At 38.1% G+C, this 16,637-nt stretch overlaps 1 protein-coding gene across 2 annotated transcripts in view; it reads left to right on the top strand.

Annotated features, from left to right (window-relative positions):
* LOC114650014 (acyl-coenzyme A thioesterase 9, mitochondrial-like) overlaps positions 1-16,637 on the top strand; it is a 60,613-nt gene that overhangs the window by 25,970 nt on the left and 18,006 nt on the right. For both annotated transcript variants that reach the window (XM_028799432.2, XM_028799433.2), the window contains 4 exons: positions 1,816-1,889; positions 2,207-2,274; positions 4,736-4,847; positions 9,973-10,063. In XM_028799432.2, coding sequence (XP_028655265.2) covers positions 1,816-1,889; positions 2,207-2,274; positions 4,736-4,847; positions 9,973-10,063 — 345 coding nt within the window. The remainder of the gene's footprint in view (positions 1-1,815; positions 1,890-2,206; positions 2,275-4,735; positions 4,848-9,972; positions 10,064-16,637) is intronic.

The following is a 16,637-nucleotide window of genomic DNA, read 5'->3' on the forward strand; positions in this document are numbered from 1 at the left end:
ACACACTCAGGGTTCCTCCTGCCGCCTCCTCAGACCTTGTCCGCCTCCTCACCCGACTCCAGCCTTGATTGTAGGGCGGCGGCTCCTTATATAGGCGGCTGATTGAGGGCCGCACCCGGCCACCTGCCACAGTATACAGTGCATCTGGAAAGTATTCACAGCGCATCACTTTTTCCACATTTTGTTATGTTACAGCCTTATTCCAAAATGGATTAAATTCATTTTTTTCCTCAGAATTCTACACACATTCCCTATCCCTGTAACTGCTGGCAGCAGGGTGCTGCTATTGATGCCCCTGCAGTGTTTTTATTTATTTATTTATTTTTAATTGGGCTAGCAGTCTGGCCAGAATACCAGGGTCTATCAGAGGGAACTCTGAGTAGACTACCCCTGGCCTTTTGTATGGGTACACCTGACCCAGAAGTTCTTCAGAAGTACTGCTGTCAAAAAATGCCAATTGTCATTGCTTCAGTGAATTTAGCATGAGGTGGAGACGGATGACAGTTGACCTGGTAAGAGGAAGAAGAAGAGAGGTGCAGGAAGTTAGAGAGGTAGAAGAAGTAGGGATGGGAGGTGTTGAAATGTCTTTTTATTTTTGCCTTACTCTTTCGCTAGTTATATTTATTTCTCTGAAGCCCTGTATCCTTCTTTGTTATTGCCTTCAATTGTAATTTAGATTTCCTTTTTCTTATATTTTTAGTTTCTTTGGCATTGTTTAGGGGTTTGAGGACTGCAAGAGCACCCTCTAAAGGCCAATATATATATTTGCCCGTGAGACATTTTAAGAGAAAGAAGGGATACTTCACTGTGCATAATGAGTGATAAACCTTTGATTTATCAACATGCAACTTAACATTAGATCTGAATTAATCTTGATTTTATAGCTGTGTTATCTAGTGTTTCCCTGATATTACTTGAAAACTTTATTTTAAATTAAAAGTGGAAATAATGATTCAGATTTGAGTTAACTAGGGGGTTATGACAACTTGACGGGTTTAGCAGAATGTAGCTTCAAATGATAGTAAATAACTCTGCACACTATGTAGCCAAATGGTGGTGGATGATCATGACAAAATAGTGTAGGGAATCTGACAAAATTAAAAGATAAAGGTTAAAGGCAGGAATCAAACCAGATCTGCTGTGTCGAAAACAGGCACACCAGCCATCACACCACTATCATAACATGCTAGGTGCTATTTCACTGTTGTTACACTTTAATGTACAGTATCATTTTATGATACCTGAAGTTTCCCCCGTTTTTCTTAAAATTGCCAGGACAAACACACAAATAAACAGGCTGATGCACGCAGAACTTTGTTTATTATATAGATTATGTTACAGTTACTCCTGAAATTTGGAGCAGTACAGTAAAAAGGCATTAAATATATATATTTTTTTACTTCAAATCAGGATTGTAGCTCTGTTTTGTCCTATTTGCCAGTCACATCCATCAGTCAACACACACACAGACACACATACAGATCTGGGCTAGTTTAGCATTGCCAGTCCACCTAACCTTTGTGCCTTTGGACAGTGGGGGGGAAACTGGAATATCCATTGGAGACCCACATGGACATGGGGAGAACATGAAAACTCCACTTAAAGAGTACCCCGGGACTTGAACCCCAGTCTTGACGTCATTGTGCTTCCCTGTGGGTCACATTAGCCCTTAATACAATTTGGTTTATGCTATGTGTTCAAAGCAGCAAAATCAGGTAAAATCAGACACAATTCAATACCAAAATCAAGGTTACAAATTGAAAAGGACTGTCCCTGAGTACTTTGCAAACTCTTATTTTTTTTTCTTTTTTGTAGAACCATAATGATATATATAGTCCTGTCTTGGATGCTACATTTGTCATGGTTGCTCGAGATTCAGAAAACAAGAGGTACTCAGTTGTATTTTCTTCTAATTTATTTACATAAAACCTTTTCTTTGAATGCAGTTTTTTCAGTTGTAGAAAGTTTTCCTTAATGAATTTCAGTATATTCTAATATATAAAAGCTATTTTATGTTCTTTATGATGTTATGAGAATATCCTAAATTAGAAAAGAATGTAATGAATTTCCCAACCCCTTATCCCAAGAATAAGTCTCTAATAAAAAGTCATTTTATATGAAGCCTAGAAAAATGAGATGCTATAAATGTCTTCATAGCTGAAGAAAATTATCAGCAACTCTTTTCATACGTTTTTTGTATTATTAGGGCAGCTTTTGTAAATCCATTGATAGTGGAAAGTCCAGAGGAGGAAGAAGTCTTTAAGCAAGGAGAAAGTAAGTATGATTTAACATATGATTCAGGTTTCCATTTAATAAATCAGTAAATTAAATGTATTATTTTTCACGTTACAATTAATATGTTTAAATTGAAAGCTTTTGTAAATTCCTTTTAATATAGCTGTTTTAATTCAAGTGTCCAGTACATGTTGTATTTTGAGTATAATGGGTTAAGTATATGAGTCCTATTTTAAGTATATACACTGCTTTAGAAACAAGGCTCAAAATCCCAGGCTTCTAAAGGTTCAATGTGAACTTAATCTACAGAGCAGTATTTTAGACATTGTACTCTACAGAAGCTGATCAAAAAATTACAAACCTGAAAATAAATGCGGCATTCTACTGCGCTAATTTTCTAGTTATCCATAGATTAGATCCTGTGTACTCAACTATTTAAGTTTATACTACTTGTGAATTCTAGTGTATTTTATTTTACCGAGTTAGCTAAATGTGGAGCTGAAAAATTGCAAAATTAAGTACAGTTTTGTCATTGAATTCTTTAGAGATTGAGAACAATAGGCCTTCTGAAATTTATTTTCACCTAGTCAATGTGAGAAGGGTCACAGAATTCTATTTTGGTAGAACGTCCATCGATGACAACTCATAGTGTGCCTGAACTTTGACATCAATGCTGGATGAAAATATTACCATTGTGGAACAAATTATAATGCACAATCGGTGATGCTTGAGATAGTAGACACTACAGGAAGTAGTTATAGATCAATTAAATTCATTTTTCACAAAATATTAAATACCAGCATGTTAGGTATCCAAATTGTTTAACTCCTGAAATTAAGCAGTCCATGTGAATTTCAATCTAATTAATTCAGACCAGGAGAAATTTAAGACGCATTTCATTACTGGTGCACCGTGGTTCTTCAAAGTTAAAGTACATCAAGGTCCAAGCAAGTGCCAACAAGATCATTTGCACAAGTTTTTATTATATTGTGGGTGTAGTCCATATTGATTCCATAACTCTGAAGACCCACATAGTCGGTCAGTGTTTCACTGTTTTGCTTTGGCATTTTTGTCAGTCAGTCAGTCAGAGAAAAGTGGCTGCTTCATGACTGTGCTTCTGTACACATTACATTGGCTTCAAATGCTACCCGTTGAAACTTTGAATCTGAAGAGATTCCACATCCACCTGAGTCTTCTTCTTCTTCTTTCGGCTGCTCCCATTAGGGTTTGCCACAGAGGATCATCTTTTTCCATATCTTCTTGTCCTCTGCATCTTGCTCTGTTACATCCATCACCTGCATGTCCTCTCTCACCACATCCATAAATCTTCTCTTAGGCCTTCCTCTTTTTCTCTTGCTTCGCAGCTCTATCCTTAACATACTTTTCCAAATATACTCTGCATCTCTCCTCTGCACCGTCCAACTTGAGCTGACCCTCTAATGTACTCGTTTCTAATCCTGTCCACACTCGTCACACCCAATGCAAATCTTAGCATCTTTAACTCTACCACCTCCTGCTCTGTCTCCTGCTTTCTGGTCAGTGCCACCGTCTCCAACCCATATAACATAGCTGCTCTCACTACCATCATATAGACCTTCCCTTTCACTCTTGCTGGTACCCGTCTGTCACAAATCATTCCTGACACTCTTCTCCAACCATTCCACCCTGCCTGCACTCTTTTTCACCTCTCTTCCACAATCCCCGTTACTCTGTACTGTTGATCCCAAGTATTTAAACTCATCCACCTTCGCCAATTCTACTTCCTGCATCCTCACCATTCCACTGACCTTCCTCTCATTACACACATATATTCACACATCCACCCGAGTCTAAAGACCTGAGTATTTGTGAATACCACCTTTTCTGGTTCTGGTATGGCTATGGTATGTAGTGTATCTTACTGACACTGATTGCATGTGCAGATTCCTTTAGAGTTCAATGTAATTGCTAATCAATATAAAGCATTCCTGATGGCAGTGGAGTCATGTAGGGTGACAATGCTCCCATCCACATGGCATGAGTGGTTAATGAATGAACAGTGACGTAAACACAGCTTTTCTATTTACCACATCGCATCATTGCCTGGGAAAGTGTTTTCCAACATCATCATCAAAATACTAATTGACTCTCTTTCTTCTAAGGGCGTCGCATTCCTGTAGTACAAGATGCTTATTAAATCTATGATAAGGAGCAGTGAAGCATTTCTGAGAGCTTGTGGTGGTCTAGAACTCCTATAAAAGTAACTTGTGTTGATATTTTATTTATTGTGTCTTTAACCTGTCTTAATGTTAATTTCAGAGCATGTGCTTTTAACTGCTCAGATCCACAGTATTGTACATTGTTTAATGAACCAGAAAATGAAATAACCTTATTTTATGTATTGAAGCAAGTAAATACAAATAAAGACAATGACTAATTTATAAGGTGTAAATCTGGGGATTCATTTTTAAAAGTAAATGTGTGCTTGTGTTTTGTGATGTTTCTTTTATGTTGCCCATAGTAAACAAAAAGAGAAGAATTGAAATTAGTACAGCATCATTACTAAAAGTGGCTCCCACAGCTGATGAGAGAAAGATCATTCACAGTATGTTTCTCAACACTTTAGACTCCAAGTAAGTTTTACCTAGGTGATATTTTTGTTTTTTTTCCATTTTATATTTTTTATTAATTAACATCTAGAATCTAAGAGGCTGATGAATGATGTAATAGTTTCTAATTTTTCCAATGTGGCTATGTAATTTCTGAGGCCAGAAAGAATTTAGGGAGACATATAGTTAAAAACTAAAATATACATACTCTATGTGTAAAGCACAGCCTATTTTTTAAATTCAGACATTTCTTATCAGGACATACTTTGTCCAGTTCATAATCATGGATCTCTTAAGTCTGTCCCAGCAGTACAGAGTGCAAGGCAGGGGTTAACCTTAAACAAAGCTAGAAGGCACACTCTTGGACACAGCCATTTTTACATGTAAAAGTCATATATTTTTTCTGTCCATCGATATTTGTTTTACACTACCATACTCTTATTTAAAGTTCTTACTGTAATTTGTACAGTTGTCCCAAGATTCATTATTAAGTTACTAGATCAAATGCTTATTTAAGGATAAGTTAAAGGAAAATAAGTATAGTGAAAAAATTGAGCTTCTTGATGATTGCCCTATTTTATCCTTGATTCTTATTATTTATACAACACATGACAAATTAGATAGGTAGATGGATAGAAAGTACTTTATTTGTCCCTAGGGGGAAATTTAGCAAATAGCATCATAAAACAAAATGTTTACAATTATTCTATTGTGCTTAGTCAATTTATGCATATGTAAAAGTCAGTTCACCACAAATGACTATATTTGCATTCACACATAGCAGCATAAGTTTAGCTGTCATTATTTTTTCCACAGGAAATATACTTGCACATCCCAGTGGGCAGTTTTTTTAAGTTATTTAGTAGAGTGTAGGACCCCACTTAGCTACCAGAACAGCCTGATTTTTTTTGAAGCATTGATTCAGCATAGTACTGGAAACATTGCTAAGGGGTTCGGATCAATGCTTCCTTTACTTCATTACGTAGTTGCTTAATATTTTTTTTTTCTACTCTTAAACTGACTGCGTAGGATTCTGAAATAAACTGAACTCATAATCATGTTGAACTCAGCTGGTGATTATGTGTGCTTTGTAACATGATGCGTTAACCTATTGGAAGTATACATTTGAAAAAGTGCATACTTGGGTCATAGAGTGATGCTTTTGAACAATATCAGTGCACAGATATTGCTTACTTTCACTTGATACACATTAGAGCTCTTAATACTAAGAAAACCTTCTTAACATCACTTTAATACGACACCAGTTAGGACTGCTGTCATAGGGCAGGATGAATTATGTTGTTTACGTATACCAAATTCTAAATCTTCCATCTCTACTTTGCAGCAGAAAACAAGCTTTGCCAGACAGGTGACATTTTTAAATCTTCATTTGTTACATCTTAATGGTCACCTGTGCATTGTAGCTTTATCTTCCTTTACTTAGGTGAGAAGGGTTGAACCTGCTGTAGTCTTATACGCTTTAGCCCATCTGCTCCAAAGTCGGACAAATTTTGTGTTTAGAGGTGCTCTTGTTTACATTACTGCTGTAATAAACTGTTACTTTATTATTTGTGGTCTTCCTTTTAGCCTAAAAAAGTCTAGACCTTCTTCTTGTCATTAACAAGGCGTTTTTCTTTAATCACAGAATTGCCACTCAGTGGATTTTTTTTTTCTTTGTTAACTCTAGAGAGATTAGGTTAGGCAAACCTCTAAAGTGCTGGAACCACCCCAACTGGCACCAGCAATCAGGCCACATTCAGAGTTGCTTATGTCATGGGTTTTGCACATTCTTATCCACATTACTAACCGAGAATGGTAAACCGGATGGACGCAGGGACATCTGGCCATGGGCCGTAGCCGCAAAAAGACGTACTGCGCAGGCGCCCCAAGAAATGAGGCGCCGCGAGAGGCGCCGCGACCACAGAAAAAAGGAGTGAGCACAGAAAAAAGGAGTCAAAGAAATGAGGCGCCGCGACCACAGAAAAAAGGAGTCAGCACAGAAAAAAGGCGACGCACACAGCGCCGCACGAAACCCATTGCACACGAAACTAGCACACAACAAAAAAAGAAGCCGCTCGCGCCCCACAAATCCCACACCCACCTCCAAGCACCCCCCCCCCCCCCACAAGCAACGGACGGGACACACACAAAGAGGACGATTCAACAAGCCCCTGGCACACAAAAAAAAACGAACCCGCAACCCCCCCCCCCTACAAGCAACGGACGGGACACACACAAAGAGGAGGATTCAACAAGCCCCTGGCACACAAAAAGAAAGAAGACGCTCGCGCCCCACCAATCCCACCACCCCCTCCAAGCAACATTCCCCCCCCCCCCCAGACGCCGGCAAAGCACACAGCGCCGCACGAATCCCATTGCACATGAAACGGGACGCACACAAAGAGGAGGATTCAACAAGCTCCTACCACACCAAAAAAAAGAAGCTGTGACTGCCACACCAAGCCCATTAGAGACGAAACGGGACAGACTACGGACTTGGCACACGAGACGTTCACAAAAACGACCATTCAGACCCACAAACACACTAACATCAATAAGAAGTGACACCCAAAGCCCCATTTCTAAAGGAACCGTCCGTGTTAAACATACGTCATCTCAACACCTTCACACTATGCAGCATAGGTGGATCTCCTTACAATAAAGCACTATTAACCGTTCAACTGCAGAAAAGGCTCCATATTAACAGTGAGTGCGATCCTCCTTATTACTTATCCATATTTCTCACGCTGAAGAACAAACAAGTCATGAATACACGCTCACGGGTACAAAACGATACGGCTCGGATAACGGGACCAAACACACGAACCCGCATGAAAAAACAAAATACACGGCGGCGCATACAACACGCTTCTGAAACTCCGGGAGAAAAAATGTCTCGGCTCCAAAAACGCAAAGCTCAACTAACCCCGTTACAGAGACGAGCCCAAATGTACAGACACAATGAACGTAGACGCATACAGCGCGCGTCTCAAAGTGCTGCATCGAAACAGGCACGAGTTCAAACTGAAAGACCTCGCGTCTCAGACATACAAAAACGGGAGCGAAGAGACAGCATAAATGAACGCAGACGTCTACAACGCGCATGTGAACTGCCAGAAAACAAGCAAGCGAGGCTCAACTGACTGACATACAAAAACGGACAAGGCTCTATACAAACAATGCACGACGTAGACTGAAACAGACTTTTCGCACAGCACAGGCGAATCGATTACACCTCCAAAATAGCGCGTCCCAAATACTGGACATGCAACAACGCGCCTCTCAAACGCCACAAGCAAAACATGCCCGTCGCGGACATCAACGCCAGACACCTGCTAAACGCTTGCGCCACTTAGCTGACAACGCGTTCAATAATGAGTCCACTATTGAGGAAAATTCATTGGGATTAATGAATGTCATTTGCAATCATTGTCATTCACTTAACTTCCCTGAAGAAACAACTGGCAATAACAAGTAATGAATTTACACGTTGTTGTCAAAAGGGTCAAATTAGACTGCCTCCTTTACATTCATATCCTGATTATCTACAGAAGCTTCTAACTAACAATGTACCTGAAAGTAAAAACTTTATGAACTGCATTAGATCCTTTGGTTTTGCATCTACCGGAGTAAATATCAGGCCACCAAAAGGCAATGGCCCATACTGCTTTCGCATATGTGGACAAATATTGCATTGCATTGGAACAGTGCACCCTGAAACAAATCAACAACGCAAATATGCACAAATCTACATCCTAGATCCAGATGACGCAATCTATCAACGAATGAACCTTCCTGAAAACAAACAATGCACAGAGCTTATAATGAGAAACATCACTCATGTCATAAACAATCACCCATTAGCTAAGTCTATAAAAATGCTACATGAGGACTTCACCCAGATATTATTACAATTCCTCAAGCCTTTATCTGCGACGACTTAGTTACAGAGATATTTGGCACAGCAACCTCATTAGACCAAATACCCCTTTTAACACAACGCACTATATTATGTCCAAAAATTATTAATGTTGATCACATTAATAACCAGGTCATTTCATTACTTCCTGGAGAGGCACGGCTCTTTCTAAGCTCTGACAAAGTTGACTCTGATGACGACAATGAACATCTGAATTTCCCCTTAGAATATTTGAACACTATTAACCCAGCCGGATTACCACAACACAATCTTAGCCTTAAAAACGGAACAATAATCATGCTATTAAGAAACCTTAACACTAAACAGGGTTTATGCAATGGCACACGTTTAGTCGTCAACACCATGACACACAATGTTATTCAAGCAACAGTTCTTACAGGATCACATGCTAACAATACTGTTCTCATTCCTAGAATTGACCTTACGAGTTCTGACCTAGAATTAATTGAAACGCCGACAGTTCCCCATTAAACCTGCATTTGCCATGACCATCAACAAATCACAAGGACAAACCATGGACAAGGTTGGCATCTACCTCTCTGAACCCGTTTTTGGACATGGACAACTTTATGTTGCCTTCTCACGTGTTCGACGTTCATCTGACGTTAAAGTTAAAGTTATAAATGCTCCATGCCAAGGAAGACTCATTCAAGGACAGGACACCATCTTTACTACTAATGTTGTGTACAAAGAAATATTCCAATAAACCATTACTCTGTGCCAAACACTGTATTGTTTGCTTTCTATATGCATCATCCACACCTTCACACTATTCTATATCTCATTCATACATCTCACTCTTTGTCATGCCCCAACACCAGGGGTTGGCGAGCGAAGCGAGCAGGGGGCGGAGCCCCCTAGTGTATAATGATCAAAGAACAAGTAACCCTTTGTCTTTGTTTTCAGGCTGTATGTGTTGAGTTTGCACCTACATGAATGTCTGTTTGGTGGAGTATGCAATTCTAAGTTTGAGTTCATTCTTTTTGTTTAAAAGCAGATCCACCAATTAAAATATTAAAATGATCACTTGGTGTATGATGTCAATAGTGACCTGGGTATCTCCTTTTACGGTTCTTTAAAAAAGTAAGACAAAAAATACTCTTAAGAGTATTAGAATCTGCAAAGTCTACTTTGTGCTGCTTAAAGAAGTACTGAGCTCATCTCAATAACAAGAAAGCAAATTACTTTAATTTTTTTAACCCTCTTTAGGACAGTTAGCTTTCAGAGCCGATTCTTGCCAGCAAATTCAGTCTGGATGGAAGATGCCAAGCTGAAAGGACTTGAAATTTGTCACCCACAGGTTTGTTGATCAATAATAGAGCAATTGTAATTAGCATTTAATTGTATTATCGGCCTATTTTCATGTGCTGACATTGGTAGTAAATTAGTTTGGAGTATAGTTTTTCATTTAGATTATTGTTTTTTAGAGTCTTCAAAGCTTTGTTAGGACTTCAAAGGGCTTTTCTGTATACATCCCAAGTGGGCACTTTATACAACTACCTACCTGAAATTTGATACCCTATTTCCTCTTTTAACAGCCAGGTTCTGCAGTGTGTAGAATCAAAAGTGAGTCAAAGTAGTGTCACAGGGTGTTGACCCACACCAAGTACAGTGTGTTCCATAGTTGTTTTGATTTGTGGTGAATCAGAAGAACCCTTAACTGTATGCGAAGCACCGTCGGACAAAGCAGCTGCAAGGAAGAGAGCAATGTGAAGGTTGTCTTTCAGCATTTTTTAGAGGAGCATCCGTATCCTCTAGTCCAGTGTGTGAACAGCCCCTCTGCTAACACCCCCCCCGTCAGGAGCAGAGAATGTCAGAGAGAGTGAGAGAGACAGAGAAAAGCAAACAATCAAAAATCAATACGTGCTGTTTGGGCTTAGAAGTATGCGAAGTACCGCGTGGAAAGCATATCGTATATCATTGAGGAGTTTTATTTAATACGTAATACGTGCTCTGGTTGGGTTGCTTCTCAGTCATCTGCCAATAGCGTCCCTTGTATGAAATCAACTGGGCAAATCAACTGAGGAAGCATGTACCATAAATTAAAAGGCCCATTGTCCGCAGAAATCCGCGAACCAGCAAAAAATCCCTGATATTTATTTAGATATGCTTACATTTAAAATTCGCGATGGAGTGAAGCCGCGAAAGTCGAACCGCGATATAGCAAGGGATCACTGTACATAGGTTAAATTGTTGCATGATGCCCTATGAGTGAGTAACATAATAGCTTTTAGAGAATCTAAATAAACACTTTAATAAATTACAGATACAGAAATTTTTTTTTGTTCCAGCTGTAGGTAAAAAGGGTGAATTCTTTGTTTTGTAACAATGTTATCTATATATATATATAAAATTGTTTTCGTGTTTGAAACGGAAATTACGTATGAGCGTTTGAAACAGAAATTATGTATGACAACAGCGGAACAGGAAAAACATTCTTAATAAATCTGATTCTTGCCAAGAGAGCGAATGGTGACATAGCTCTGGCTGTAGCATCATGGGGAATCGCTTCTACATTATTAGATGGAGGCCGTGCAGCACATTCGGCATTGCAATTACCATTAAACCTCACTCACGACGAAAATCCAATTTGCAACATACGTAAGGGCTCTGGAAAGGCAAAAGTCTGGCAACATTCAAAGATAATAGTTTGGGATGGGTGCACCATGGCACATAAAAGAGCTTATGAAGCCTTGAACCGAACAATGCAAGATCTCAGAGATCCTACCAAAATAATGGGAGGTACTGTCATTTTACTCGCAGGAGATATTCGTCAAACATTACCAGTTATTCCACGAGGGACACCAGCAGATGAACTCCACGCGTGTTTAAAATCCATGCTTCTCCCACGGTCGGTTATATGTCGCATGTTCTCGGGTAGGTACACCAAAAAAATTTATACATTTATGCACGTAATGGGCAAAAAAAAAAATGTAGTATACCCGAAAGCATTGCAGTAGTACTCAATGTATCTTTACTTCTGTTTTACTGTTTAATAATTTATACGCTTCTTATATGTTGTTCAAATTCTTTTATCAAAATACCAGTAATGGCGCACTGCACGATAACGTGCAGTGAATACACTTGAGCATTCATAGTTTTCATCCTCTTTCTCTGTACGTTTAGCATTCGTTTGCTCAGAGGTTGATGTGCTTGCTGCTTCCTGAGCAGCTCTTCTTTACTCCACCCTAGCGTCCCGCTGCTTCTCTTTCATCGACATCTTTTCACGTTAAAACTGATTAAGTCAGTGTTTGTGTTGCAATTACTTAGTTCGTTTTACTTTATTTTTCACTTAAGCTGGCACTTAAATCTTCTGTCTTCCTCAAGAATGATTTAAGATATGAAAAGGTAGGGAATGAGAACGGCGCCCATACACATGCGTCGCACGGCCGCCCTGCTGGCCGCTGCCGAGAGTTGATTCTACAATAAAATAAAATAAAGATAAAAAGAGTAATAAAATAATCACCCTGAAAGCGGATAGTAGACGTCATGTAGTATATGTGTACCAAATTTCAAGTCAATAGGTGAAACGGTTTGCGAGCTACAGGTGATTTAAAATCCTGGACAGACAAACGAACAGCCACGGTAGGGTATTATAGAAGATTTTACTGTTTAATAATTTATATTTATATGCAATGTGCTTCTTATACTGTATATTACTTCATATTCTCATATGATAATGATGTTAATAATGTTTATATTGATTTCTATGTTATTGTAAGTGCTCTTTATTTGTTGAAAAATACAATTGGCAATTAACAAACTTATTTTATAAATACTACATTTTATTTTTTTCCCTTGCACTCAGTGAGCGAAGCCACTGGGTAATCAGCTAGTAATAAATATGCCATTTCCTTTCCTAAACACAAATTCTGACGCATTTAGCATGTTCTATTTGGTTTACCAATTTAGCACACAGCTGATCGTGAGATTTTGCCAGCCCCTGCGAGATCTTAAACTTGATAGTGTGGGTAGAGAAATCCCATTTAGAAATGGCACCCTATAGAATCAGGTTAACGGCACAGAAAGGTGAGTGCTTAGTGCAGTTTGAAAATACCATGATCTCCTTATGGGAGCAAGTGGCAGTTTTAGCTAGCTGAATGTCATACTCTACTTTTATGCCTTTGCAAGTAACAGTGTCCAAACTGGACTTAACCTTAATATTTGTAGGTCCTTGTAGTAAGATTGCAGCAGTCAAAGAGCATGACGTAGAGGAAGACTAAGAGCATTATGTCATACCCAGAAACAAGTTAGGAGCCATATCAGCATGTGGATAAGGGAGCTAGTTAATAATGTGAAGTTTGTCACCAGGGACAAAATATCAATTGAAGGAGAATATTGTTTATTTTATTAGAAAATGCTTTTTTAATGAGGTAATGCTGTTCAGTAATGAATACCTTTTATGGTAAACATTGCTAAAGTTACAGTGGTGTAATAATTTAAGCGTGGATGCTATCATTGATTGCAGATTTATTTGTTCAGGTGTTCTGCTTATTTATATTCTATTTAACGAAAGTGAGCAAACGTGCGAGTTATGCAATTTGTTTTTGTCGCTGAAGGAGACGAAATGTGCGTGTTATTGAAACGTGCAGGGTGTATTTGGAAAAATACAGTACCTGGAAGTGCAAGTGTACCTAATACAGTACTTATTCAATGCATATCTTGCTTGTAATTTCATTTTTGGGGTTAGTGTATTATATTTTGGGTACAGTATATGCCATTCAATTAAACTGAGATTATTTATTAATTTTAATGATGCTATCAGGTATGTGTAATATATATTTAAAAATCAAAATCCACTGTGAGACCATAAATGACTTTTTGCTCATACCTGCGTATGAATGAATATAGACCTGTTTTAGTGCTCTGTGTATGTATGCAAAATAATGCAAAATTGACTCACTCACTCCTCAACAAAAACACTATTTTCCATTCAGTTAAAAAGCTGAATTTTGGTAGGATTGTACATTTAGGTCAGTAGGTATCTGCTAAGAAAGGAGACTTTGATATATCAACATTTAGGGATAAAATAAAAAAACCTACAATAGAAAAATGAATACCCCAAAATCTTAAAAATGCTTTGATGGATTGCGGATGTCACAGAACAAAGAAAATCAGTCAACAAATGTTTTTTACATGTCCAAAATAATAATGTTCCAAGTACATTGTGCTGACATGCTGCACAATGCTGACAGATGTCCATAGACAGAGCAGATTCCGCTCTACGGCCTGTTTGCGGTGTGTTGGTGTATGCAAATGAAGGTCTTTAGCAGATGAGCAGTGTAGACCAGTAGGGTGGGATGACAAGGAAAGAAAGGTGCCTTAGACAGGAAAAAGAAATGGCATTGAATCATGAACTGGAAGGAAAATTCTTCTGAAAAGCTGTTTTTTTTCATACACAATGCCTGTGTCAAGTATATATATATCTTTTGCTCAATTAAAATGCAATCCCTTTTAATGAATAATGTACTAATTCCACACCACATAATATGTGCAAAGGTGGATAGAAATTTTAATTTTTTTTTATTTTTGGATTTTGATATACTTTGGCTTTGTGGCCAAGGATCTGCATTGGTATCTGGAAGGTTGCTGGTTCAAATTCCATTACTGCCAGAAAGGATCCTACTCTGTTGGGCCCCTGAGTAAAGTCCTTATCCTGAAAAATGCTCCAGGGGCACTGTACAATAGCTGACCCTGTGCTCCAACTGACAAATTGTTTATTTTATTGTCATTGTCTGAATATGGTATGGATGTATTAAGTTTGGAAATTTAGTGCTCGGCGGTATTACCAAAATTCTATATCACAGTATTTTTCAAAATTATCCCGGTTTCACGGTATTCAACGGTATTTTTTTCCCATGCATGAGTGGATGTTAACCACATTTTCTACTGCAATTACTGCAGTAGACTGGCTAAGAATAACCTATTCCACTGTCAAGAGAATTTTACATTGTACAAAAAAAAACATTTTAATGTGCATACAAGTATTAATACAGGTTTGCATGGCCCCATAAAGTGATAGTTTTCAAGGGGGTGGCACTAATGAAGAGAAGGACTCACATTGCATGACAGTTGCAGTCAAAATATAGAACCTTTTTATTGAACAAATTTTGCAAACAACTTAAACTATAATTTTCACAACATATTTTCAACCATCCAAAGAGGCATTTAGACTTGGTAAAATATCCAGAGGTGCTTGTCAAAAGTTCAATTACACTGAACATGTCTTAGAAAAGGAATGAATAGTAAATATTTTTTGCAAACCAAGTACACTTTCTGTTAATGTTAACAATCTCTGTCCACAGACATGTCAGCTGTATGGATTGTAATGGCGTTGGTTATCTTGATCCACCGCCTGCTTTTTTTTGTCATAAGCAGTACCTCTACAAGTAACGTCTGACTCGAGTGTCATCTATCTTTTTCAGTTTTACCTGAGGACGTGGAGGGTGCCAGTCTTAGTTCCATACATTCATGGTACTCCAAAGCATGTATGCGGCTAAGGTGGTGCAGCAAATTGATTGTGTTGCCACCTCTGGCGACAACTTTAGCTCTGCAGCATTTGCAGTAAATAGTTGTTTGGTCCACATCCAACCTTTTAAAACCAAAGTATCTCCAGACAACAGACACGGCTCCTTTTTTCAGCAAAAGTTCTTCTGTGTCATCGTGTTCAACTTTATTGTCTGCTACAGCTTCAGATTTGGAATGTTCTCTGTCCACTTTCACCGCTCAAAAGCTCCACTAACGCATGTACTTCATTGCATGCATATTTAGCGGTGTAGCAGTGAAAAAGGTCCCCCATTTAAACAGTTTCCTGCTGCGCCATGTTCCGAACATTGTTTAGGCTATTTAAACTGGTATTGCGGTATTAGGAAAATCCATATCATAACAAAAATAACAACGGTTTTCAGTATGAACTGGTATACCCCCCAGCACTATGGAAATTGTCAACTCTGTAGAAAGACAGTGGACACGAAACAGTTTTTTCATATAGCACAAATGGCAACAGTTCCGATGATGTTATAATATATGTGAATGATATGCAAAATCCCTCAATCTATGTCACTATTTACAAATTGTTAGCTGTATTAGAAATTTTTACAAGTCTGTTTGAAGTTTATAGGCATAGTGTATCATTTGCTAAATTTGGGGTAAATGATTGGTGAGTTTAAAGATTGTGCTTCACAGGAGCTTTATGCCAAGGTCATCTTAATGTTTAAGAACTTATTACTACTATTGATCTTGCTCAAACTCTAAATTGTTTACATCAAACATTGCGATTAGGCACATTCTCTTGCTTATCTGATGTGACTGAATTATTGCAAAACTAAATTAATAAAACAGGAAAACCTAAGAGATGTTGTACAAATCTGTGGTTAAATATGCAAAAAAAAAACATACTTGCGGTCGATAAATATACATTACACAAAAGATCCAGATATAAACAAACTTATAGTTACTAAATGTGCACAAAAAATCCTAAGGTGAGCAAGCTGACGGTTTCTATATATACATCAAAAATATTCTGAAGTTAGTTGCAGTTGCTAAATACACACATAAACATCCAGATAATCACAGGGCTGCTGTTATTAAATATACCTCAAAACACATTGATATGAACAAAGAAACTTCTTTTTGACATGAAAATCAAAAAAGACATTTGCCTTCCATCAAAAATTGCAATGATGATTTTAATTGTAATTCACACAATGACTTTGAATCTAATTCTTATAGGGTGCATGAATGTTAAATGTCCATATTGCTGTGCTTGAAAACAAAGTGATGGACCACCTGGAATATGTTTCAAAAGTGGAAAAAATTAAGTAACATTTTGAAAACTTCCTAGGACCTATTCAAAATGTAGTATTTGGTTTGCA

Source organism: Erpetoichthys calabaricus, chromosome 4 (genome assembly GCF_900747795.2).
Source record: "Erpetoichthys calabaricus chromosome 4, fErpCal1.3, whole genome shotgun sequence".
Classification (NCBI taxonomy): Eukaryota; Metazoa; Chordata; class Cladistia; order Polypteriformes; family Polypteridae; genus Erpetoichthys; species Erpetoichthys calabaricus.